Source organism: Equus przewalskii, chromosome 8, assembly GCF_037783145.1.
Source record: "Equus przewalskii isolate Varuska chromosome 8, EquPr2, whole genome shotgun sequence".
In the NCBI taxonomy this organism is placed as follows: domain Eukaryota; kingdom Metazoa; phylum Chordata; class Mammalia; order Perissodactyla; family Equidae; genus Equus; species Equus przewalskii.
The window spans coordinates 75,587,513-75,611,814 of record NC_091838.1 but is presented as its reverse complement, the minus strand read 5'-3'; the positions used below and the strand labels follow the sequence as shown (position 1 = coordinate 75,611,814).

The following is a 24,302-nucleotide window of genomic DNA, read 5'->3' as shown; positions in this document are numbered from 1 at the left end:
AGGCCTCTCTCATCGGGTGTTAGAAGGAGCAGCAGGGTTCTAGGAGAATGTTCTCGGGAGCAAGAGTTCTGGCTCATTCTGTGTGAGCTCCCAAGGCAGAGCCAGGACCAAGGGGTGGCAGCTCAGATCTGGGGGCAAAATAAAGGAGGAGACTGTCGTAGGGAAGCTGTCAAGGCTGCAGGTTGGACGCGGGTGTTCATTTGCATCATCTATGGCACCGAACCCCGGCACCCAGGCCACACCGTAGCCCACTTTCACCAGGATTTCTGAGAGTAGGAGCTGTGCCCCAGGGGTTCCAGTATTCAGCGAGATTGAGAACCTGTGGTCTTGGCAAGCAGGCACTTCCCATCATGCACTGGCCTAACCATCCACCAGCCTGTGCCCGGTGTCCATCCATGACCTGGGGTGCTTGCTGCCACCCTGGCCAGAGGGGCAGGAGGGGGGCCACAGTGCCCACCCCCCCTTCCTCCCTGGCTCGGGGTTCAGGGGGGCACGCAATGTCCCTTCTTGTCACATGCAGCCCCCCTCCTGGCTCATGGTTGGACATCTCAGGGAGAGGTCCAGACGGTGGCAATGCAAGCCCATCCCCTCTGCCTCGGTTGTTCTGTCACCAGCCCCCCGTCTCTTCAGCCAGAAACCTGGGCATCCGTCCCAGAAACCATATCTCCCTATCGTCTCCACCCCCACCCCCAGCCTGCTGGTCACAGACGCGTGGGGTTCTGCCTCAGAAACCCTGCTCCCGTCTCTTCCTTCCTGCTCTGGGGCGGGCCCGTGTCCATGCTGACCTTGACTGCAAAGGCTGCCCCTGCCACAGAGCTGTCTTCGGCCCCTGTAGGTGCCCCCGCTCAGCAGCCTAGGTCACATTCCCTCACCCTGACAGCCCCTCCCGTGTGTCTTCTTGGCCTCTTCTGCTCATTTTCCCAGACCCAATTCAAATGTCACCTGCCCGGACGAGCTCTCTCTGACCGCTCCGGTCATCGGCCCCTCCCTCTTCCGTGCTGCGGGAGCCCTGACATTAGCCCCTGGCCCTCATAGACCACTGTGCTTGTCGTGAGTTGTAAGCACCCAGGGCTGAGATGCGACCCCTAATTTGCCACCAGTGGTGTCTGACGAAGGTCAGCCTGCACTCTGACGTGTTCAGCCAGTGCTTGGCACAGACTGAGTGCTCCGTAAAGGCTTGTCATGTGTAAGGAAGGCCCTTCGCCCAGTGGCCAGTGGGGCCCCTGGACCAGAAGCATGTTAGCCTAAGCAAAGAAGAGCTGAGCACCTGGCACCTGCCCCACGGTGGTGGGTACTCTTGGCCCCATTTTCCAGACGAGGAAAGCGAGGCTCAGAGAAGCGCTTTGGCGGCACCCGCGGGGTCTACAGCAAGTGGCAGGGCCAGGATCGGGCCGGCCTGCTGGGCTTCACCGCCCTGCCATCCACTCCACCCCCTCCCTCCCTCCCTAGCCCCTCAAGCCTTGGAGAAGAGGTCGTCCCTGCCCCAGAGGCTAGACCCAGCACCCTCAGGGTCACCCACATGCAGCAGCCTCCCACTGTGCTTTCTGGCACTGGAGCACACTTTTACTTAACTCGCTTTGGCCTCACTAAGCCACTGGGCATCCCAGGACCCTAGAGAAGGGTCAGTCTGTAGGGGTCCCTGGGGGTGGCAATTACAGATTCGGGCAGGCCCGCAGGCTCCTTTCTTAGAGGTTCTGCGTGCGGTCCTCTGTCTGGATCTCACCGTCGCTCTGCCCTGCAGGTGGACTTGTACGGCTTCGGGGCAGACAGCAGAGGGAACTGGCACCATTACTGGGAGAACAACCCATCGGCGGGGGCTTTTCGCAAGACTGGGGTGCACGATGGGGACTTCGAGTCCAACGTGACGGCCACCTTGGCGTCCATTGACAAGATCCGAATATTCAAGGGGAGATGACACTGCTGACACACCAGAGCGCGCCTCTCGAGGGCCAGCCCCAGCCTCTCGCCGGAGCCGTCCCGTCCCGGGAACTTCAAGGGCCAGCCTCAGGGGTGTGCCTGGGTGCCCCTTGCAGCCTCTTGCACCCCGACATTTGGCAGCATCTACTCAGCAAGGTCGCCGGGCCCCACCAGGGCTACAGAGCAAGTCTCAGAACTGGTCTCGGGAGGGGAGAAGCCCCTTGCTGCCGTCCCGGGCTGGGGGAGGCGGGGAGAAAGATGGAGAGGTCTAGTCTCCAAACGCTGAGGGATCGGGGGGTGCAGAGATGGAAGACTCTCATATTCCAAAGGAAAGGACGGCTTCCCAGGGGCGATGGTCCTGGCTGACACTCAGATTCTCACAGGGATGTTTCTGAGTGAGGACCACCTCCAGGACAGAGCCACGTTGGGCAACGTAGGCACTGGCGCGAGGTGACACCTTTCTTTGTACGATGCCTGCCCTCTCTCTCCCTTGGCGTGACAACCCTGTCTCCCCTTTCTTCCCGAAACTTATTTATGGTGGCCAGGAGCGGCACCCCACCCCGAACGTCTTCGTAGACCCTTGGCAAGGTGTTTCTGACTCCAGCAGATGTCTTCCCATGCTGACATTCCCTCGAGTAATCAATCTTTGTGGTTATACTTACGGCTGAGAGCAGGCCTGACTATTTCTACGTGCCTTTGTATTGGGGGGAGAGATGCACGCATTGGCTGAAATGAGGCACAAGCCCCCACTCAGGAAAGAGGACCCCCAGCAACAGCCCCCCATGGCTCCATAGCTGGGGGCATCTTTCCTCGTTTCCCGAGCCAGAGCCTGAGTTGGAACAAAGCTCGGAGGATACTCGCCGTGTCTGGAAGGTCACTCTCATTTCACAGACTGTTGGAGTCGGCGCCCTTCCGAGGCCACCCAGAGCACCTCCAGCAGCCCGCATTTCCCCCAAGGGCCCGAGCTTCGGGCCAAGTGCCTGCTGGCCACCTGCGCAGTGTCCTGGCGGTCGTGGGGCCGTCGTAGGAAGGTGGCCGTCAGAGCAGGAGATGTCATACCTCATCTTCTCACTGCCCGCTGCTCTTCCTTCCTCATCAGCCTTCCTGATTATTTATTGATTTTTTTTTTTAAATTCAGCTGACATCATGTGCACTTTGTGGCTCATCGCTGGTCCTGGTGTTTTAATTCAGCTTGCTCTTGCCTCACCCAGCAGCTGGGGAGTGGGGAGCTTAAAGTGAGGTTTGTGGGGATCCTCAGACTTGGGGTTTTGGGGTATCTAGGGCCCGGGGGCTCACTGGGGGGCAGATCCTGGGGTGTCAGCTTGGTTTGCAGAATGCTTTGAACTCCCTTCCCTTCAAGCCTCCCTTCCTTCTTTCTCATTGTCGATTTGGATCAAGTCTCAGGTTAGGAATCTCCAAAACTCAGCGGAACCCGCTTAGGGCCGGGTGGGGAGTGGAGTCACAGGCACAGGAGGATAGTGATTGTTGGCTCCATGACTGACATTTAATCAGAAAAGCCCCTGTTCCTGTTGAGAGCATTTCCTAAAAGGCCACTGCTGCTTTGGGGACGGGTGACAGCTTCCTGGTGGAACGTGACAGATGTCAGTCTCGGAACCAAGGGGCCCACCTCCTCCCCTCCCCCAAGTGCTCCAGCAAGTCCTGCCCTCCCCAGCCTCAGTTTCTCCCTCTGCAAATGGGGAGGGAGGAATTATGGGAGCTCAGGGGTCACTGATGGCATCATGCAAATCAAAGGGGCCCCAGATATTGCATGCCATGTCTGCTTTTTTTCCCCCAAGTCTGTGCATCTGAGCATTTTCCTGGGGACTGGTGCCGTAGCTTTTATTAGATTCTCAAAGATTTAGAATCCAGAAAGTGTTTTTTTTTTAAAAAAAAATGTGCCGGCTTTAAAATCCGTCAAAACTTAAGCTTCTCTTGACTGATCAAGGCTTGTCAGTCGCTATGTGGTCACCATAAATCCTCGGAGCCCAGAGCTCAGGGCCGTCCTTGACGGAGGAACTCAGCGTGCATCTGCGCCCTGGCTGGTTGGTCCCAGGAACACATCTTGAGAAAAACGGACACCGAGACGGGGAGCAGCGGGGACTCCTGAGTTCTTCCCCTCTCCTGCGAGCTGAGTCTGTTCAGGGATGTCGGGCTCAGAGTGAGCAATCTGCTTCTGGGCTTTGCCAGGCCAGAGCAGGTCCACAAAGGGAGAACCTGTCCACGGCGGAGCTGCACGCCCCCCGGGGCTACCATCTGGTTCCCGTCCCGTCTCTCCCTCCCTTGCACTAGGCTGTCCATGCTGGGAGATGTCTCCCAGCCTGCAGAATCCAGCTCTCCCATTTTGCAGAAAAATGTGGCCCCGGGAAGGGAAGTGACTTGGAAGAGTGACCCGATCGTGGCAGACAGCACAAGTCAAATAGGTTCTGGCAATAGGACGATGTGACTGGCTCCGTGTTGAAAATGTCTGGAGGTGGGCTTTCCCAGCTGGGCTCCATCCAGCATCTCCAAGAGCTGTAACCGGGTGTGGGTGTCTGGCTCTGCCTCTCAGCTCTGCACTTCCTCCCGGCAAGCTGTAGCCCCTGCCACGTCATACCATCTCTCCGGTGGAGGAGACGACCCTGCTCTTTGCCCGGGCCCCAGCGGACGTCTCACTGGCTCGGCAATGGACACTCACCTGAATAAGAGCTGTCACCGTGGCTGGGATTAAATGCATCGATTGGTTTAAGCCAGCTGGGGCCCATCCCTGGGTAAGGGTGGCTGAGAATCGGACAAGAGTGTTTCCCGCAGGGCGTGCCATGGGCAGGAGAACAGATGTGGACAGGCCTTCCCCTGTCCAGCACACCCAGTGGCAGGGAGCAGAGAGTCCCTGCCCACAGTCTCAGCAACAAGAGCTCCCAGCAGCGTCGCAGCCTTCGGTGGCCCCCGAGTGAGCCAGGAGGCTGATTTTCTTAAGGTGGAGCCACCTGCAGCAAAGCCAGCACCTGCACCCACATCCCCCTGGAGCCCTGCCCTCGCCCACCTGCTAGGGGAGAAAGGAGGGCGGATTTGTAGCCTCTGACTCCCGGATCCATCGGGAGCAGAGAAGAACGTTCTTAAATTGATGCCTTTTGGACCTCTGGCTTCGTGAGGTATCGTCCAGCAAGCCACATGGGCTGGGCCTAGAGGGAGCAGCCAGAGCCAAGAGAATAGGACCTAAAATACAGAAGCCAGACGGGAAGGTGGAGAGGGCAGTTCTGGTAGCGAGAGGCTTGATGGCATCCCAGTGTCTGCTGCAGCCGGAAGGGGCTGCGAGAGGCTCATTCTACCTCGACGTGGACTGGGCCTCTGGTCCAGGGTGGGATGGAATCCCAGGGAATGTTCAGAGCTGTGAGGTTTGCTTTAACTCTTCTCTTCAAGGCAGCCTGAACACAAAGGAAAATGGAAAACCGAGAGAACTCACGGTTCCTCACGTGAGGATGATCGAAAATGCTTTCTCCAGGGACGGCCACGCCCTGAGTGGCCACTGTCCAGGGAAAGAGGGCTGGATGCTGGCCACGTGCCGCCAGGAACCAGCCACTGTCCTCGCCTTTCCAAAGAGCTCGCTGCTCTTACTGGGTTTGTGGCCATCCTCCCCTGTGGTCTGGGCTAACAGGTTTTCCAGATGGCATCAGCTTTCCTCCTCTTGTTTGTGATAAAACATCAGCTCTCCTGCCCCTGGGGCACAACGTGACACCTCTGTGCAAAGAAACGAAGAGGAACGTCGGAGGACCAGCAGAGACGGGCATCTCAGTTTGTCAACATCAGGGCATCAGCAAGGTTTTTCATAGCAAAAGAGCGCCCCGTTTCCTCCAAACCGCCAGTCTGCTTCCCGCCTCCTGTTTTCCCTCCCAGCCCATCAGAGGTCTGTACTCCTGTTGAACTTGACCCCATTGCTTAGCTTCTCTCATAGTACAGAACTGCCACTCGTGGCCCCCCTGCCGATGGCTGGAGCCAGATGCCGGCTCTACCCGGGGTGTCAGGAGCCCCCGCCCCGTAGGAAGCCTGTGGGGCACAATCGCGTTAGCACGTCACTGAATTCACGTCCAAGCCAAAGTTTCCTGAGCACTTTCTCTTCTTTGCAATCGTGTTGGGTTGGTTGTTGGTGTTTGAAAATTTGCTTTCTTCCCCCCCACCCCGACCCCGTCCTCGCTCCGCGTCTTGCAGCCTAGCGTTAAGCTGGATGCGTTTTGAATGAAGTTACCCAGAGTCTGCCTTCCTGGGCCTCTGCTCTGTTTTATTTATTGTTGAACATTTCCAATGATCCGAATCAAGTGAATAAAAAAAGAGCTATTTTATTGTCTGGCTGTGTTGGTTGTTTTCCTAAGAGTGCCCTACGCTGGTGCTGCCCCTCGCTCTTTCCACTCGGGAGATCTTTTCAGACCTAAAATGGCGCAATGCCTCGCCTCCTGAGGGCCTCCTGGGTTAGTGTCCGCCCCGACCAAGTGCCCGGAGGTTTAGGAGATGGGGAGTCAGCCTCTCCCCAAACGCAACTGTGTGACAGTGGTGAGTTCGCCTAACTTCTCTGAACCTCAGCCTCCTCCTCTGTCTGTGGATGCCACAGTACTGGCCATCAGAGCAGGTGTGAGCCAGAATAAAGCATCTCAGGAGGCCCGAGGAGACACAAGCCGGCTGCTCTGAGCATTTGCAGAATGAAATCGCCTTGGCCAGGGCCTAATGTGGGCCCAGTTAGTGTCGATCCTTTCCCAGTTGATGGCCACATCCGTGGATGGACACGAGTCTGGTCCAGAGCTGGCACGAATCTCTCATTTGTTTGTTTTTTCCAATAGATCCGGAAATCCAGTCCTGGGACTCGGTAACATAAAGTCGGTATAAATGATAATACCTCCCAGTTCGTGTGGCTTCACAGTTTGCACAGCCCTTCCCCTGGCGTGGTCTTGAGCTTTCACAACAGCCTGTAGGGCCCGTGGATGCTCGCCAGGTTTCCATGTGAGGAAGCAGGTGCAGAGTTAGTCAGTGGAGGGCAGAGGTGGGGGCAAAGCCAGCCTTCCCTCTCCGGGTCCGGGCTCCCTGTCACGGCTGCCTCCCAGTTCCTCTGTGCTCGCCCAGGAGGACGCCTCCTGAGTTCATTTGAGAAGTTCGTCTGGGTGACCTTCTGGAGGCAGCCCCCAGAGGCAGGTCAGTGCAGAGAGGAACACAGGTGCTCTGGAGCCAGGCTGAGTGAGTGTGAGCAAGATACTTAACCTCTCTGTGCCTGGTCTCCATATGGATAAAGTTGGGATGATGGAGGACCTACCATATAAGCATGCACTGAGCATTCAGTGAGTTCCACCATGCCAGGGTCTTGCTCTCATCACTTGTCAACACAGTCCCCACTGGCTCCACTCCATCAGAGACCCAGCTTCCCTAGTCCCTTCCTGGCTGGTATCACATACAGCTGCAATATGGGCAGGCGGCCACGAGGGGGCGGCACATGCAGCCCGGCCCCCTCCCCCCCCCCGCCCCCCCCCCGCCCCAGCAAAGCTCAGTGGGCAGGGGTTCCCAGGGGCTGCACCACCCTCACCCCCCACAAATGCAGGTCCTCCAGGGTTTGGTAGTGGGGACCCTGGGACATCCTCCTGGGAACACCCCTCTGGCTGCTCCAAACGCACACCTGATCGTTCAATCAAGAGCTAGTGGAATCAAAAAAGTTTCTGAGCCCAGGGCTTCTCATTCCTTTCTGTTTTATGACGTGACGGCTCTTAGACACATGGGAGTGAAAGGAGCGTGTCTGAGCCCCATTGTCCATCCTCCAGATTCGACAGCCATTACTGTTTTTCACACACACACCCTCATCTTTTCTTTCCCTTCCTTTTTCCTTGTTCATTTCCACCATGTTAAAGCATCCACCATCAGCAGTTGCTTTGCCCCAATGAGCCTGAGTGAGCACCTTGGACACGTGCCTGTCCTGTCGTGCTGCAGTGTCACCAGCGAGATGGAGGGTGTCCCCGGGTCCTCAGATGCCTTTGGCGGCTGGTTTATTTGCACCAGGATCACTACCAGCCATGCCACAGAAAGATGTTATGCATATATTCAGAGGTCTGTGCCTCCCTGAGTGAAGAGGTCATGTGAGGTCCAGGACCTCTGTGCTCTCGGGGCCTGAGAGGAAGTGCCCCCGACTGACTAGCGGGTCCCTCTGCCTCTGCAGCTGCTTCCTTCACGGACTCAGCACCTACTAAGCACAGGCCCCTCGAGGCTCAGGTTCGAGCACCCCTCCCTCATTAACCTCCATCTGTAGGATGAGGATGATGATGTGTTCTTTGCCCTGTCACTCTCCCTCCCTTAATGGCCACTCGTGGGCCGGTCCAAGCCCTGAAGCCCCATCCACATGTCAGAAGCCACAGCCCTCCTGGTCATCTTCAGCTGAAACACAGGGTCCTCATGGCATGGGCAGGTTCCAGGGCACCTGCTTCTCGGAGACACTGGGCATCCGGCCACACCTGACCTTTGTGAGCACACAGAGACTGTCTGTGCGCAACTCCAGGCCCACTGCTGTGGACTGAAGGGTCACCCCCAAATTCATATACAGAGGCCCTCATCCCCAGTGCAGTGGTGGGTAGAAATGGGGCCTTCGGGTGGTGACTGGGTACAGTGAGGTCATGAGGGTGGGGCCCGCATGATGGCATTGGCGTCCTTGTAAGAAGGACTCCAGAGAGCTCTCTCCCCCACTCCGTGTGGGGACGCAGCGAGACAGCAGCTCAGGGAGGCTACTTCCCAGCTGGGCTCTGGGAAACACAGCGCTGCCCCTTCTCTTCCCCACCTCGGCCTCCACAGAGCTCGCTTTTCAGGCTGGCCTGGCTGCTGCAGGCAGGAGGCCGCCTCCGAGGGTGGGGATGGAGGTCAGCTCAGTTGGATGAGATGAGCAAGAGGGAATTGGATGTTTTGCTGCCGTGTTAAGTCTTCAGCTTGACCCAGAGTTAAATTAGCATTGACTACGACTGGCTCCTGAATCTACCTCCCCAGTAGCTCGGAGCCCACATTGGAAAGCGGGGATTGAGGCCCTGAGACCCCAGCATCTTGGAGACAGAGACCTGGGCCATGTCAGGCTATAGAGCATCGCGGCCGTGGGCCGGGATGGGGACGTTCAGGCAGGTGAGTGGGCGGTCCAGGAGGAGGAACCAGGCAAGGAGGCTGGGAGGAGCTGGCGGAGGCCCCAGGCCCCGGGGCTGTGTGCTGTCCCCAAAGCCCTGGGCGAGATGACTTCAGGGAGAAATGAGACCTCATGGTGCCTCCTGTCCCCAAGAGGTGGCGGCCTCAGGGGGGATCTGGGAGTGGAAGCCAGGCTGGAAGACCTTGGGAGTTACAGGAGAGGAGCAGGTGAGAGAGCGGAGGCAACTCCAGTCGTATCCCGGGAGGGGAGGGAGAGGTCTGGAGCTAGAGGGGGAGAATATTTGCTCGATACTTGATCATGGAGGGGGACGTTCCAAGGAAAGAGACTGGAGCAGAGATGGAGCTGGTGCAGAGGGGAAGGGAAAGGAGGCAGGAGAGAGAAGGGATAAGGGATGGAGCAGGGTCCCCGAGAGGCGAGAAGGCCTGGAGGAACCCCCACCTCCATTACAAGACGGGCCAGGCTGGGGGACTGAGGTGTGGGCAGCTTTAGTGGCACGAAGCTGAGGTCATTGCCATCTGACAGCTTCGTTTTCTCCCCTGGGGTCAGGGGAGGCAATATGCCCAGAGTGAGGAGGAGGCAGGAGGAGACAGGGACCAATGAGAAGGGTTTTCCTGTGGGTACCGGGCAGGCTGACTGTGAAGACGGAGTTGGGGCAGCCGGGGTTGGAGAGGATGAATTTAGGGGGACCCCATCTGTGGAGCCGGGCGCCTTTGCTCAGCAGCCTTCCAGGTACAGGGAGGGGAGGGGGGTCCGTGAGGAGGGAAGAACCAGGAGGCATGGGAAATGAAGACCCTAGGAACGGACTGGCTGAAGTGAGGGAGTGACTGGAGTCCTGCAGCTGTCAGGACACAGGACATTTACAGAAACCACTTTGCAAGCTGGAAGGCTGGGAGGCTGTGGGCCCCAGGTGTCTGGGTGAGTGGCCTTCAAGATGGAGCAGTTCCACTTGATGGAGAGAAGGTGGAGCAAGGAAGTGGGGGGTGGGCAGTCACCCAGCGTCCAAGAGGGCAGGTGCTGTGCGTGAGCTCCACAGGGACACCAAAGTCATTGAGATGAGGGCATAAGTTGAGTAGAAATGCACTTAACCAATATGCAAAGTCTGCCAGGAAGGAGGGAAAGTAGGCAGCAAGGTGGTGGGTACAGTGATGGGTAAAGGGGACATGCAAGTAGCCAGATGCCCAGACGGCTTGTGCAGAAAAGAAAGGCTTGGGGGCGGGAGTGTTGAAGAGGCGAGAAGTCCAGAAGCTTCTGTGTGAGCCAGTGGTCACCCTGGACACTGCTGCTGGGAGCTGGACAAGAGCAGCCATGGGCTGGGATGGTGGCAGCGTCCTCAGGACCCCCGGGCACATCTCACAGGGCAGGCAGCCAGCCTGCCTCTGCAGCCAGGGACACCCATGATGCCACATGCCTGGCACACATCCTGACACAGAAGACCTAAGCAAAGGGTCGTGATTGCTGTCAATTCAGAGTATCCTGTTTGGAACCCTCGGAAGGGGTGCTTACGGGTGTTCTGTTGCTGGGGAGAGTTGAATGCCCTGTGAGCGTCTTCAGTACACAGATGTCCAGGTTCAACTTTCTCTGTTGAACTTCCAAGAATTCCGAGAACTCCCTCCCCTCCGTGTTTTATAACCAGTTGGTCTGGCTGTCCTGGAACTTTGTCCAAAACAGGGAGCTATAGGTGGTGTAGGTTTGTAGATGGTTGGAAGATTTCTTCCCTCTGTAAGCCCCCCAAGGAGAGGGCTTGGCTGGATCTTGGGCACCCACAGGTCCTGGGAGCCAAAGACCCGGATCCAGACATGGAGCTTCTCCGTAAAGTGGGAATGACGATTCCTGATCTGTCTGCCTCGTGGGATTGTGTGAAAAACGAACATACTTTTTATGGATGCATCCACTTCATTGGACAAATATGTACCGAGGGCCACTGGGCACTGGGAATGGAGAAGACAAGTTCTCTGCCATCAGAAGGTCACCATCTAAAGAGGGGGACAGGCAGACAGCCAGACAGCAGCAATGCCCGTAAAAAGGAGATTATTAATAATAGCCGTGGCGCCCTTTCGCACGCCATCAACACGGGCTAAGTGCTTTGCCCTCATTAATCTCAGTTAATCCTCGCAACAGTCCTGCCAAGAGGGACTATTCCCACTGGAGGAGAATTTAAGGAGGAAACTGAGCCTCTGAGAGGCGGAGTAACTTACCAGCGAGGAAGGGGTGTCGCCAGAACTTCAAACGCAAGGCGCTGTGTTTGAGTCCTGAGTGATGATGATAAATGCTCCGTTCCCCACGAGTGCAAGGGGTCAGAGGACTCTCAGCTTTGCTCCAGACTGAAGCACTTTGAAGATGAGCCCCCACGGGCTGCTAGGCCATGGTAGAGCCCAGAATGGACGCTGAGCTGACAAAATGTTCATTCTGACCTTGGCCAAGAGCGCTGACCTGGCCGCCTGGTGATGACGGCCACCAGAGGGCGCAATGGATCCACCTTCAACCAGACTTCCCAACAGGGTTTGGTTGGGACCCAGAAAGCTGAGAAAATGCACACAGCCATGTGCAAGGTCAGACGCTGAAAAGACTTGGCATTAGATATTATCAAGTCCAACACCCTCAAGAGAAGGAGACTGATACCTCTGCCACTCAGCCAAGGGCACTGGGTCAAGAGGAAAAGTCTAGGCCCAGTTGGAAAAGATCTAAAGCCCAAGCAAGTGTGAATTGGCTGAAAAGCTTTACGTGGCATTATATTGTCATACCGCATAGCTGGCCCGGCCGGAGATGGACCAGACCCCAATACTGGGCAGAGCGCTCAGTTCTGCAGGCGCAGTAAAGATAGACACCTCAGGGCAGACCCTGAAGAAGGACCCCAGCAACAGAGGGCGGTGGAACCCAGGCTGCTCAGCCTCGTCTCTGTCGATGCCTTCTATTACCAGAAGGGCTGTGCATGGACGAGGAGCTTGGTGAGTTCCAGGCGGCTGTTACTATTATCTTCAGCTGGCTCCTTCTGTGCAAGCCTGTTCCTCCCCGTGCAGACTCTCCAGCGCCAGCATGAGCTGCTGTCTCGTGGGGGGAGGTGAGCTCTGTCCTGGGAGCTGTCTGAGCAAAGCCTGGAGGACCACCTTTGGGAAATGCTGGAGGGCAATTTGGGTGGCAGGGAAGACACACTGGGGAAGGCGGGTAGATCCTGCAATGAATCCAAGCCACTCCGCTCTAGCAGGCTGCCCTGGTGGCCGCTCCCACACGCTGCTTCTGGTGCCTCCATTTCCAAATCTATAATCTGCATATTGGAGGTCCTGGACAAGATCTGTACGTCTCAAGCTTTTCCATCCAAAGACCCCTGATACCCAACTTGCCCAAGCAAAGTCCCCCACAGCAGTCTCCTGAGGCTCAGAACAGCTCTTTCTTCCCTTCCCGTCTCAGGCACGTAGTACACACTCGAATAAAACTCGTGTTGGCTGACTAGTAGGTCTCTGGGGATTTATTCTGCTTAAACAGAACGGAAGCTCATGTTTATGGACTCTCTCTCTCCTCGGTGTTTGTGTGGTGGAACTCGCCTGCCTCTCACACAATTCTGGGGGCGGGTATCTTACCGGCATGCACGTTTTACAGATCAAAAACACAACAGCAGCAAACAAACATGAAGATAGGGGAGAACAGATCGGTGGTGACCAGAGGGGAAGGGGTGGGGAGGGCGAAAGGGGTAAAGGGGCCCCTGTGTATGGTGGCGGATGGCAGCTAGACTGTTGGTGGTGAGCATGGTATAGTCCATGCAGAAGTCGAAATATAATGATGTTACCTGAAATTTATGTAATATTATAGACCAATGTGACCTCAATTAAAAAAATAATAAATAAAAACAAATTTTTTTAATTCCGAGAGGGAAACCATCTTGCCCAGGGTCACACAGCGCCTCAGCAGTGGACCCTGCATGTGGACCAGGTGCTCAGGCTCTGAGCTTACATTCTGAACCCTTACCCTAGGCTCCTCTCAGTGTCCCCCGAAATAGCTGTCAAATGCACCTTTGAGGCCCCTGAGGCTGTGTGAGGCACAGCAGAGGACCAACTCCTGGAGAGAAAAGATGCTGGAAATGATATAAGTCACGACTAATGATTATGTGTGCTCCATCCCTCACCAAAGCCATGAGGACAGGGGACTGTCCGTTTCGCTCTAAACTGAAGAATTTTGGAGGTGTGCCCTGTGGGCTGATTTCTTATGGACGAGCCAACTCAGTCCAGGGAATGACAAGGGCTGCAGAAGGTTAATCTTTACCTTGGCCAAGAGCACTGACCAGACCAGGCAGGAGAGGTGCAGCAGCACTGGTTCAGCTCAGAAAGGAGAGGGGGGTCACACCCAGCTGGGTGCTGAGGGTACAAGAGGAGTTTACCAAAAAGAGGAATGGAGGGAAAGGGCCTCCCCAGCTGCAGGGCCAGCACTCCTCCTGTGGTTTCCACCGCACACCTCCTTCCCCTCTGATTCCTTCTCAGGCCCTTTGCGGCTGCCCCATCCCCCACTCCATCTTCAAACATCTGGGCTTCCCAAGACACCATCTTTGGCCCTCTTCCTACAAAGTACATTCACACTTCTCCTGGCTGCTGGGGTCACATTCCCTCTTTTTTCCTCTCCCCTCACTCAGGTCCTCATATCCATCTTCTAAATATCTTCCCTTCCACATCCTAGAGCCCTTCAACTTCCACAAATCCAAACCAAGTTCGTCACCTTCCTCACTCTGCTGTTCCTGGGGTCTCCATGACAGGAAAGACCACCCTGATACACAAGGCAGATGGGCCAGGCAGCGTCCCTGGGGCTTCCTCTCTTGCCCACCACAGCCATCCCATCACCAAACCAGGTCCATTCTGCTTCTGTCGTGTGTGTTGCTCAAACCTACTCTCATCCCCAGCCCCACTCCCTCAGCCCGAATAAGGCCCTTGTTATCTTCCAACTAGGTGACATCAAGGAGTTACTAACTGTAAATCCCTCTTTCGGCTTCTCATCTTCCCACTCTCCAATTCATTCCCCACCTGCCTGTAGACTGATGTACTAAACTCATACCTGATTGTATCAGTCAGCTGTTGCCACAATAGTGCTGCGTAACAAATCACCAGGCCATAGTCAACCGGGAAGGCTCAGGGTGAGGCTCTAGCTAACTTGAGCCTGGCTTCCGGCTACAGGTGGGATCCAGATCTTCTCTATGTGTCTCATCTTCCATGGCCCAGCACATCTGCAGAAGGCAGCAGCCCAAGGGACAAGACTCTTCATAAAAGCACGTTTAAGCTGCTGCTTGTATCTTGTGCTCTAAAATCAGATTAGCTGCAGAATCTAACATGGTGAGGCAGATCAAAGGCGACCACAAACTCTTTGACGTTCCTCCCATCAAGAGTGCCCCTTCCCTTTGAATCTGAACAAGCTCTGTGACTCCTTTGACCATCGAAAAATGGTAGAAGTGACTATGCCTCGTAGGGGTTCAGGCCTCAAGAGTTTGAAAGCTTCTACTTCCTGTCTCTTGGAACATTTGCTCTGGGAACATGGCCACTATAGTGCAAGGAAGCTCCAGCAGCCCCGTGGAAGGGCTGTGTGGAAAGGAACCAAGCTCCTGGCCAGCAGTCTGGCTGAGCTCCCGACCGACAGCCAGCACCACTTACCAGCCATGTGTATGCGCCATCTTGGAAGAGCTTTCTCCAGCACCAGCCGAGCTGCCTCAACTGATACCACGTGGAGCAGAGATGAGCCATCCCCACCAAGACCTACCCCAATGGCAGGCTGGTGAGCTGGGTCAATTAGTACTGCTGTTTTAAGCCACTGCATTTTGGGGTAGTTTGTTATGCAGTAATAGATACCAGAATAGGTGACTGAGCCCAAAGTTAGGGGTGAGGAAGGACTCTCCTCCCAGTAGGAAGCCCTGGCAGGGGTATGGATGCCTACTTCAGTGATGAGAGAATGAAGCATTGGGACCGCTCATTGAATCCATCATGGGGACCATGATGTCCAACTACTCAGACCTTTCCTGGCTCCCCCATCAAGATAAAGACCAAGCTCCTTAAGAGAACCAAGAGCTGGTCCCAGCCCACCTTCCTCCTTACCATGCTCCACAGGCCCCCACACCAGCCACTTGAAATCTATCCCTGATAGTCCATGTCGTCCTTCACTTCCCAGACTGAGAGTCTGTCATCAGCATGTCCCGTAATGCCTTTCTCCCTCCTCTTGGCTTGGACAACTCCTAGGCAACCTTCAGATCCCAGCTTTGGCCATTTCCTCTGGGAAGACTTCTCTGATTTTCCCATGCAAAGCACAGGAGCCTTCTAAAGCCTTCGAAGCTTCCTTATGATGCTCTTGGGGTCATCTCTTTACTCATTCATGTCTAACCTTAGGCTGGGGCCTCTGAAGACCAGGATCCAGGTTTCATTTACCACTACATCCTCAGAACCTGGCGCATGCTGAAACTAAAAGAGAAGCTCCAGCGACAGGAGCTATAAATATAAAATGAGCACCTACTCCATCAAGCGCTGTGCTGGGGGCTTCCATGGGCCACCTCTAATCATCGTGGCAGCCAAGGGCATTGTTAGCCTCATCCTACAATGAGGCCACAATGGAGGAAGGCTCCAGGTACCGGGGATCAGGCAGCACAGATAGAGAAGGTGGTGTGCCCGGAGCTCTGTGCCGCGGTGGGTCAGCCTCGCCGTCTCTGCTATCCCGGTCTTCCCCAGCCCAGTTCAGGGTCCCTTCACCATCCATCACTCAAGTGCCCAAACCTTGAGTCCTCTTCCCTCACCCACCCCCAGCCTTCAATCCATCGACATAATCTATGAGTTCACTCACCAAAACATACCACACCTGTCCATTCTGTTTTTCCCTCACTGTTCCAGCCCATTGCAAGCTTCCATCTTGCCTGCCTTGTGCCAGAGCTGGGGGCTCCTAGCACCTGGTCTTACTACACGGTAGGCGCTTGACAGATATCTGTTCCTTCTTTTAGATGACGAGTTTAGTACTACTATCAAATTTAGAGGGTGGCTGTGGGGATTAAACGGTTCATGGATGTAAAGGTCTTAGTGATCAGTGCTTGGTGATCAGTGACTGCCATTTGTGGAGGCGTGGAGATGGCAGCAGTGGCGGTGGTGTATTTTAACAGAGTTGCAGTCGTCCGGGATCTATTTTTGCCTTCTGTTGGCTTGTTATTTTGTAGCCATTATTCTCTCCTTTGAAATGTTATCTCCTCATCACCATATTAATGGCAGTAAGAACCTCTGTCTGGGAGGCGTGCCTTATTGAGTGCCCACTGTGCGCCTGGCATGGTGTCATGAAACAGAGAGATGGGGAGGGATGAGACTGTTGGGGTTGGGGGTCCTTGGTGGGGGAAACCTCACAATTAAGTAGGTAAGCCTGGGAGGGAGGGAGCAGGGTGCCTCGGGTACCCAGAGGGCACCTCCCTGAGCTGGAGGAAGCCCAGGCTGAGCAGCTGAGCGTGGGGGTTGGTGGCTCAGGGGGCAATTGAGGTCTGAGGGTGGGGGACAGCGGCTCAGGGGGCAATTGAGGTCGAGGGAGCTGGCCAAGTAAAGAGGGCAGAGGAGGGGGTCCCAGGCAGGCAGAAAGGCACGGGCAGAGCCTTTCTGTACCTCCGCTTCCTCGTCTGTAAAGTAGGAATTCTGGCTCAGGAATAAGTGGAAAAGTGCATGTAAGCTCTCAGCACAGGTTCTAGAATGTAGCTAGTGTCAGAAAGGAAGGAAGGAAGGAGGGAAAGAGGGAAGAAGGAGGGAGAGGAAGAGGGAAGAAGGAGGGAGAGGAAGAAGGAAGATGAGATAATGCTAAAGCTACTAATATATAACATTTAAAACAATGATTTCTAACTAGTATTAAAAATAAATTCTTCTTAAAAATCTACAGAATTGAAGAAAATATTCCCAAATCATACACTTGATAAGAGTCGTTTCCAGAATATACAAAGAACTCTTGGGGGCCGGCCCCGTGGCAGAGTGGTTAAGATTGAGTGCTGCACCTCGGCAGCCCAGGGTTTAAGATCCTGGGCTCTGACCTAGCGCTGCTCATCAGGCCATGCTGAGGCGGCGTCCCACATAGCAGAGCCAGAAGGATCTACAACTAGAGTACACAGCTATGTACTGGGGGGCTTCCGGGAGAAGAAGAAAAAAAAAAAGAAGAAGAAGATTGGCCACAGATGTTAGCTCACGTGTCAATTTTTTTCTTTTTTTTTTTAAAAAAAAAGAACTCTTACAACTCAACAACAAAAAGGCAAACAACCTAATTATAAAATGCACAAAAGGGGCTGGGCTGGTGGCGTAGTGGTTAAGCTCGTGCTCTCTGCTTCAACGGCCCAGGGTTCGAAGATTTGGATCCTGGGTGCAGACCTACACCCCACTCCCCAAGCCGTGCTGTGGTGGCATCCCCCATACAAAATAGAGGAAGATTGGCACAGATGTTAGCTCAGGGTGAATCTTCCTCACCAAAAAAAAAAAAAAAAACCCACAAAAGATTTGAATAGATATTTCTCCAAAGAAGATATATAAATAGACAACAAACACAGGAAAACATGCTCAACATCATTAGTCAATAGGGAAATGCAAATCAAAACTGCAATGAGGTTCTGCTTCACTCCCACAGGCATGGCTATAAACAAAAACGTGGAAGATGACAAATGTTGCCTAAGATGTGGGGAAACTGGAAGCCGAGTGCATTGCTGGTGGGAATGTGAGATGGTGCAGCTCCTGTGGAAGCTAGTTTGGTGGCTCCTCATAAAGTTAAACGGAAAATTACCGTAGGACCCGGCAATTCCACTCCGAGGTGTACACGCCAAATAATTGCAAACAGGTCCTCAAACACACGCACGTGAACGTTCACGGCAGAGCTGTTCGCAGGAGCCAAAAGGTGGAAACAACCCAAGTGTCCATCAACAGAAGGATGGATAAACACATCGTGATGAGTACACACGAGGGGATATTATTTAGCCCCGAAAAAGGATGCAGCACTGATACAGGCTCCAACGTGAATGAGGGAGTGAAGCCAGACATAAAAGGTCACGTATCGTATGATTCTATTTATGTGAAATATCCATCATTTGAAAGTCCACAGAGACAGAAAGCAGATTCTAGGTACACGACTGCGAGGTGGGTTGGGGTGGGGAAGGGGGAGTCAATGCTTAAAGGGTGCAGGATTATAGTCTGGGTTGATGCACATGTTTTAGAACTAGATAGAGGGGATGGTTGCCCAATGTTGCGGAAGTACTAAATGTCACTGAATAGCACATTTTAAAATGGTTAATTACATGTTATGTGGATTTCACCCAAGTTAAAAAAAATAAGTAACTAAAAATAGTAATAAACGAAAATTTTTTTCATGTGTTTTCTCATTTGATAGAATGAGCCCTATGTGGCAGGCAGAATATGTGTTAATAATCCCCTTTCATGGATGTGGAAAGTAGGGCCCAGGCTGGTTAATAAACTTGCTCAAAGTCTCGTGGGGTCTCAGCAGTAGTAGGAAGATCAAACCCAGATTTCCTGACTGTCCTGCTTTGGGGAAGAATCAAGGGGCCAGTGTCTGCATCTCTGGGCCCACGGCCAGAGGTTAGGGAGGCAGGAGCCCCTTCCGGGCCGAGTCTTGGGGCTGCCGTCCAGCTTGTGTCCCATGGGCGGGGGTTCTTTCTGAAGCCTTGAACGAAGGGGTATAGGTTACACATTCCCAGCAGCCAGGCCTTTGGGACAGAAAGGGAGGGATGGAGAGAAGGGAGGGCGGGTGGATCGAGACCAGGAACAAGGAGAGAGAAAAGCAAACCCTTCCATTGTCCACTGCCCTGTGGGGTTTCATTTGAGTTTTCTAAAGACCTTGGAGCCTGAAGAATTGTTCCAGAAACAGAGCCGTGATTTCACGGCAGGTCCTGGAAGTCAGACTTCCTGTTATGTAAGCATGGCTTCCCTTAAGCAGCTATGCTTTCCCAGTAAAGGTGGAAAATGCACAGCACAGCTTCTCTGAGTCATTATTGCGTCGACAGTAGAAGTCTCCTCGGCTTGATGTTGGTAGACACAGCTGAGTGGGAGTGTCAGGAAAAGCAGAGCTGATGAGATGATGCCTCTGCCAGATTCTTCCCAGGGCTCCCACCCCTGTCCCAGCCTTGACAGCAAAGGCTATACCCCAGCGCCAGCCCCTGATCCCAGCTCTGCCGAGCTCCTTGCTGTGGCTGCCACGGGTGCCTCCTTTCCTGCTTTTGCACTGGTTCAGCCTGGACAAGGACCAGGGACAGGGAGGGGAGCAGCCTTCTAGGCCACTGGAAGGTCATCCACCGCCCTCTTAGCCTTGGTTAGAGGATCCATCACCCCTCTCCTCCTTGCACCCCCCAGCCCACGTCTCGTCAGGCCCCCAGGACAGCCAGCCACCCTCAGAAAAACATGCTTATTCTATCAGAATTGTTTCTTTGCCTTTCTGTCCATCTCATCCCACGGGAGCTCTTAATCAGAGGTGTGTGGGTTCTCCTTGTGTCCTCAGTGTCCAGCACAGTGCCTGGCAGCTAGTGGGGGCTGGGGCGGCTGGGGCAGTGCGGGCTGAATGGAAAAGGGCATCATTTTTTAAAACATTGGGTAGATAGGTAGACAGGTAAATGGGAGCATTGAAACACAGTGTGAAGGACAGGGGACTGGAAATCAGAAGGTCAGAGAGGGTTCCCGACTCCCCGGGAAGCTGCGGGACCACCCCGTCCCTGCACTGACCCCCGTTCTCTATGGATAAAACAAGGGGTCTGGGGGACCAATGCCCGAAGGCCTGTCCTACTCTGATCCTCTATGAGACTCGGAGCCCGTGGCCTCAGGTGGGATGGAGGGGATGGACCCTCCCAAGACCGAAGACTCAGGTCAGTGGAGTTCTGGACAGTGGCCCCACCTGGGAAAGTCTGCCTGGAATGGGGAGGAGGGTGTCTACCTAGAACAGGGGTGAGCCTGGTGCTAAGAGTCAGGTGTCGCCAGGAATGTTGTGCAGTATTCCAAATTCTAACTTTTCCCATATTTATTAGCGGCCATCCTCTTATTTGCTACCGGCTGCCCTTGCATCCAGCCAGGAGCAGAAGCCACCAGCTCCACATTTAGGGAGGTGAAGTGACTTATCCAAGGCCCCACAACAAAGAGCATTGCTGTGTTTGATTTGGCTTGGAAGGTCTCTGTTCACAATGCCCAGGACCCTTTGTGTAAATTGCCTAGCATGCCCTCCTTGGCCCCCAGCAGGGCCCCGGAGCTTCAGACAGAGGTCAGATCCATTTTGAAGGGGTCAGTCTGGGCTGGGAGCCTCCGGAGCACAGCGTCCTACCAGTCTGAGTGCCATTTGAGGGCAGGGAGTCAGAGGAGCCACAAAGTGATGGCTGAGAGAAAGGTGGGAGTGGAGGGGAGGGGGGTGAGGAAAACGGATTTGGGAGTTGGGTCAATGGGCAAAGGCAGGTTTCCTATTAGGAATAGGATGCTTCTCTCCAGCGTGCTCACCCTTCCTCCGACTTGGGCATCTGCCCTCCTCCGTGCCCCTCCCTGGCTGTTCCCACCTCCGATGCCCTTCCTGTGCTCTCTCTAAGACCAGCTCCTCCTCAGTCCTGATGTTCACTTCCCTGCCAGAACGGGTCCCGTCTCTGCTCTGTCCCCCTGGGCTAATGACAGTGCCTTCGATTAGCACTCAGGACAACTTGTTAAAATGATGTGGCTCCCTGCCACCTTTGCCTCCCCCGACACACAGTCCGAGGGGCCTTGTAGCTTCGCGTCCTCAATCTTCCGCACAGGGCCCCACACTCAGCTGATTCTGTGATATACACGGTAACAGCCGACGTTTCACAGGAGCAGACTATGGACCCTGCACTGCCCCGGTGTTTCACATGCATGAATTCACTGAACCTTCACATCCAGGGTCAGGGCTGCTGCTGGCCCGTTACACAGAGAGGCAGCCTTGAGCAGTGAGCAATAGGCAGGAATGTATAGAGTGAACCTGTCTGTAGTGCAGATATCATCCTTGTCTTCACCGTCATCATCATCAGCCCCATTTTATAAATGAAGAATGAGAGGCACAGAGACCTTCAGTAACTTGCCCAAAGACACAGAGCTAGGAAATGACAGAGCCAGGATTTGAACCAGCCACCTGACTCCGGAGTTGTGGCTCTTAACTGCTACATTTTGCTTTTTCCTACCACTTTTGGCTGCCAACACCTGCATTTTGAATATTGGGAGGAAAGAACTGATGGACTTCATGTTTTTAGGAAGAGAGAGAAGGAGAAGGCATTTCAGGTATAGTGTCACGGAAGCACATGGACGCAGATCAAGATGGCGCCCCTTCCAGACCCAACCGTCTGTGATGAATTCATGCTATGCCTGATTATCTCACTTGCACACTTCCCCCACCTTCCCACAGGCTGCAGCACCTCCTGCTGATGTAGTGAGACCCAATCCTGCCACATACTTCCTGTGTGGGATTTGGGGCAAATTTCTTACTATCTCCAAGCCTCACTGTCCTCCTCTGTAAAATGTGGAAAAGAACAAGCAGCTTCCTCGTGATTTGGTTAAGGATTGAAGGACGCACCTCAAATGAATTGCTCGTTATGGTGCCACAGACCTTGTGAGGGCTCAAGAAATGGCCAAAGAAGTCTAACATATTTTTGATAAATATGGTGAAATTTATCATGTGGACACTGTACCATGCCCTGCTCTGCCCGTGTCCCAGAGGGCTGACTCCTGCAAACTACATTTCCCAGCCTACCTTGCCAATGGCTTCTGGCTGGGCAGGAGGAAGGAAGAAGCTATGGTATTTCTCTCTCTGCTGTAGGCAGCATCTTTGCAGTGGCTGTGTCCCCTGCCTGGTCCCAGCTCCAGCCAGACAGTCCCTGCCAGCGGGCCAGCTCCACAGGGCAGTCTCAGCCGGGGCCCGGATAACAGTCCATCCTCGATTGTCCGCCATCCCAGGAAGGGGTGCTTCCTGCTGTTGCTGACTCTTAGGTTGCCTCAGAGTCCCATGTGAGCAGGGTTTACCAGAATTAGTAAATAAAAATACAGGAAGCCCTGTTAAATTTGCATTTCAGATAAACAACAAATCACTTTTTAGTATAAATATTTCCAAATATTGCATGAGACATACTTACATGAGAAAAAAAAATGCGCTGTTTATCTGAAATGCAAATTTAACTGCTAATCCTCTATTTTATCTGGTAACTCTCCATCTAAGACTTCTCAACTCTTCCAACACCATTGTACCTCATTCTCTGTATTCAATGTCCCTTGTTAAACTTCCTGGAAGGGGTTCTTTTGTTCCGGATCCTGCTCGATGCAAATGCCGGGTCCAACAGGAGCCACTGGTGTATTTCTGGAAGCCTCAAGTTACTTCCTTACCCCAGCCTCTATTCACCTTCCAGCTCCCCGGGAGTTCAAAGGAGAAGAATGTGGAATTCAAAACGAACATTAATGGAGCATCTCTTTGTGCCAAGTACTCAAAAACTTGGCAGAGAGAAAACGCTGTGCGATCTGAATTGCTGGCGTCCGGGCACCTCTCAGAGAGAAGCTTTGTTTAGGAAAATACCTTAACAAGCCACATGAGGTGGAATCTGAGACTCTGAGACAGGCCCAAGAAAGGACATGGGTAACCTGCTACACTTAAGAAGATGAGGGAACTCTTTTCTGCCTCTGAGAGAGCAAGGAAGGGATGTTCCCGTTGCTGTGTTACAATGTGGCAAAGCCCCCCAACCCTAGTGATGTAAACCATTATTTTATTTTGCTCACCGATTCTGCGGGTCTGGAATTGGGATTGAGCTTGGCAGGGGGGCCTGTGTCTGCTCCCAGGGGTCTGGGCCTCAGCAGGGAAGACTCAGCAGAATGGGTTGTCTCAACAGCAGGTAGCCGGAAACATCCAAAGGTATCGCCCTCGCCAGTTTGGGGGCAGAGGCGGCCCCCGCTGGGGCTGGTGACTGGAGCATCTGTCGCAGCCTCACTGTGGGGTCTGGGCTTCCTCACAGTATGGTGGTCTCGGGGGAGCTGGACTTGCTACGGGCCAGCTGAGGTTTCCAAAAGCAAGCATCCCAGTGGACTAGGCAGAGGCTGTGCTGTCTTTATGACTCAGGCTCGGAAACCCCGTAACATCACCTCCTCCGTGTGCTATTTGGGTGAAGGAGGCACGGGCCTGCCCACAGTCAAGGGAAGGGGACAGAGACCCCACGTCTTACTGGAGAGGGGCTCGGTCACGTAGCAGAAGAGCAGGTGAGATGGAAGACATCGTTACAACCATCTTTGGGGAAAAGCACAATCTGCCACAAGAGAGAGGAGAGGAGGAAGTGAAAAGAGAAGCAAAAGACTAACATGCGATTAGAACACTGTGTGGAGGGGATGGCAGTGAGAAGTCCCCAGGCAGAGGAGTGGGGTGGCCTCACAGACTTAAAAACGGGGTGTCAACTTCATTTAGAAGTCGTAGGCATTGCTGTGGGGTGAATGTTGTCCTCTGCCTTCCACAAACTGTAGTCAAGTATCCTGTACACACAAAGGCCCTGGGGCTGGGGTGTGCATGTGGGCGCGTGTGCGTGCAAGTGCGTTTCACAGAAAGGGATGGAGTTCCAGAGTTCCATGTCTGACGTCGTGAAGTGAATAAAGATGGAATGAAGACAGACTTAATTCATCCAGCAGAAGAGACAGTAAAACGCTGAGCTCTGAGCCCTTGAGCCCGAGTCCCTGGGAATTTGCAAAACCCTGGGCGGTCTTTGCACTTCCATCGAGCTCAGACAGAGGTTTCAGGACAATTTTATTTGTTCTTCGTGTATTCATTTATCCCGTAAGCTTCGGACATACACCTACCTTTGTGCCATAGACTAGATGAGGAGCCGAGGCAACAACAGGGACCAAGACGCCAGGGCCTGTGCCCTCATGGAGTTGACACTTTACTAGGATCCTCCGTACCTGACCTTGCAGACAGGCACTGACCAAGCATAGAGGACCACATGGGAGATTTCACAAGCCGGGCTGGAAATGGAGGCATCCTCATGCACCCGAGCCACCGAAGGGCGGGCTGGGAGGTACGGTCCAGCTGGGTGCCCAGGAGGAGGAGGAACGTGGCAAATGCTATGAAGGAAGGAAAGAAGGGATGGAGACAAGGAGTGAGCGGAGGAACCAATCCACGCTGAGCTGCTGAGTCAGGTCTGTCCGAGGAGAGGGGACTTGGGCCAAGACCTGAAGGGCAAGAGGGAGCTGGCAATTCGCATGGCTGGGGAAGGCGATCCTGGACAGAGGCGGGACCTGGTTCGGTGTGTTCCAGGAACGGGAAGTGGGCCTGTGGGAGG

The 24,302-nt window shown here is 54.1% G+C and overlaps 1 protein-coding gene across 5 annotated transcripts in view; it reads left to right on the top strand.

The window, feature by feature from the left end:
- ST3GAL1 (ST3 beta-galactoside alpha-2,3-sialyltransferase 1) overlaps positions 1-6,235 on the top strand; it is an 87,984-nt gene extending 81,749 nt beyond the window's left edge. For all 5 annotated transcript variants that reach the window (XM_070630994.1, XM_070630998.1, XM_070630996.1 and 2 more), the window contains one exon: positions 1,742-6,235. In XM_070630994.1, coding sequence (XP_070487095.1) covers positions 1,742-1,915 — 174 coding nt within the window. In that variant the 3' untranslated portion in view covers positions 1,916-6,235. The remainder of the gene's footprint in view (positions 1-1,741) is intronic.
- The last annotated feature ends 18,067 nt before the right edge of the window (positions 6,236-24,302 follow it).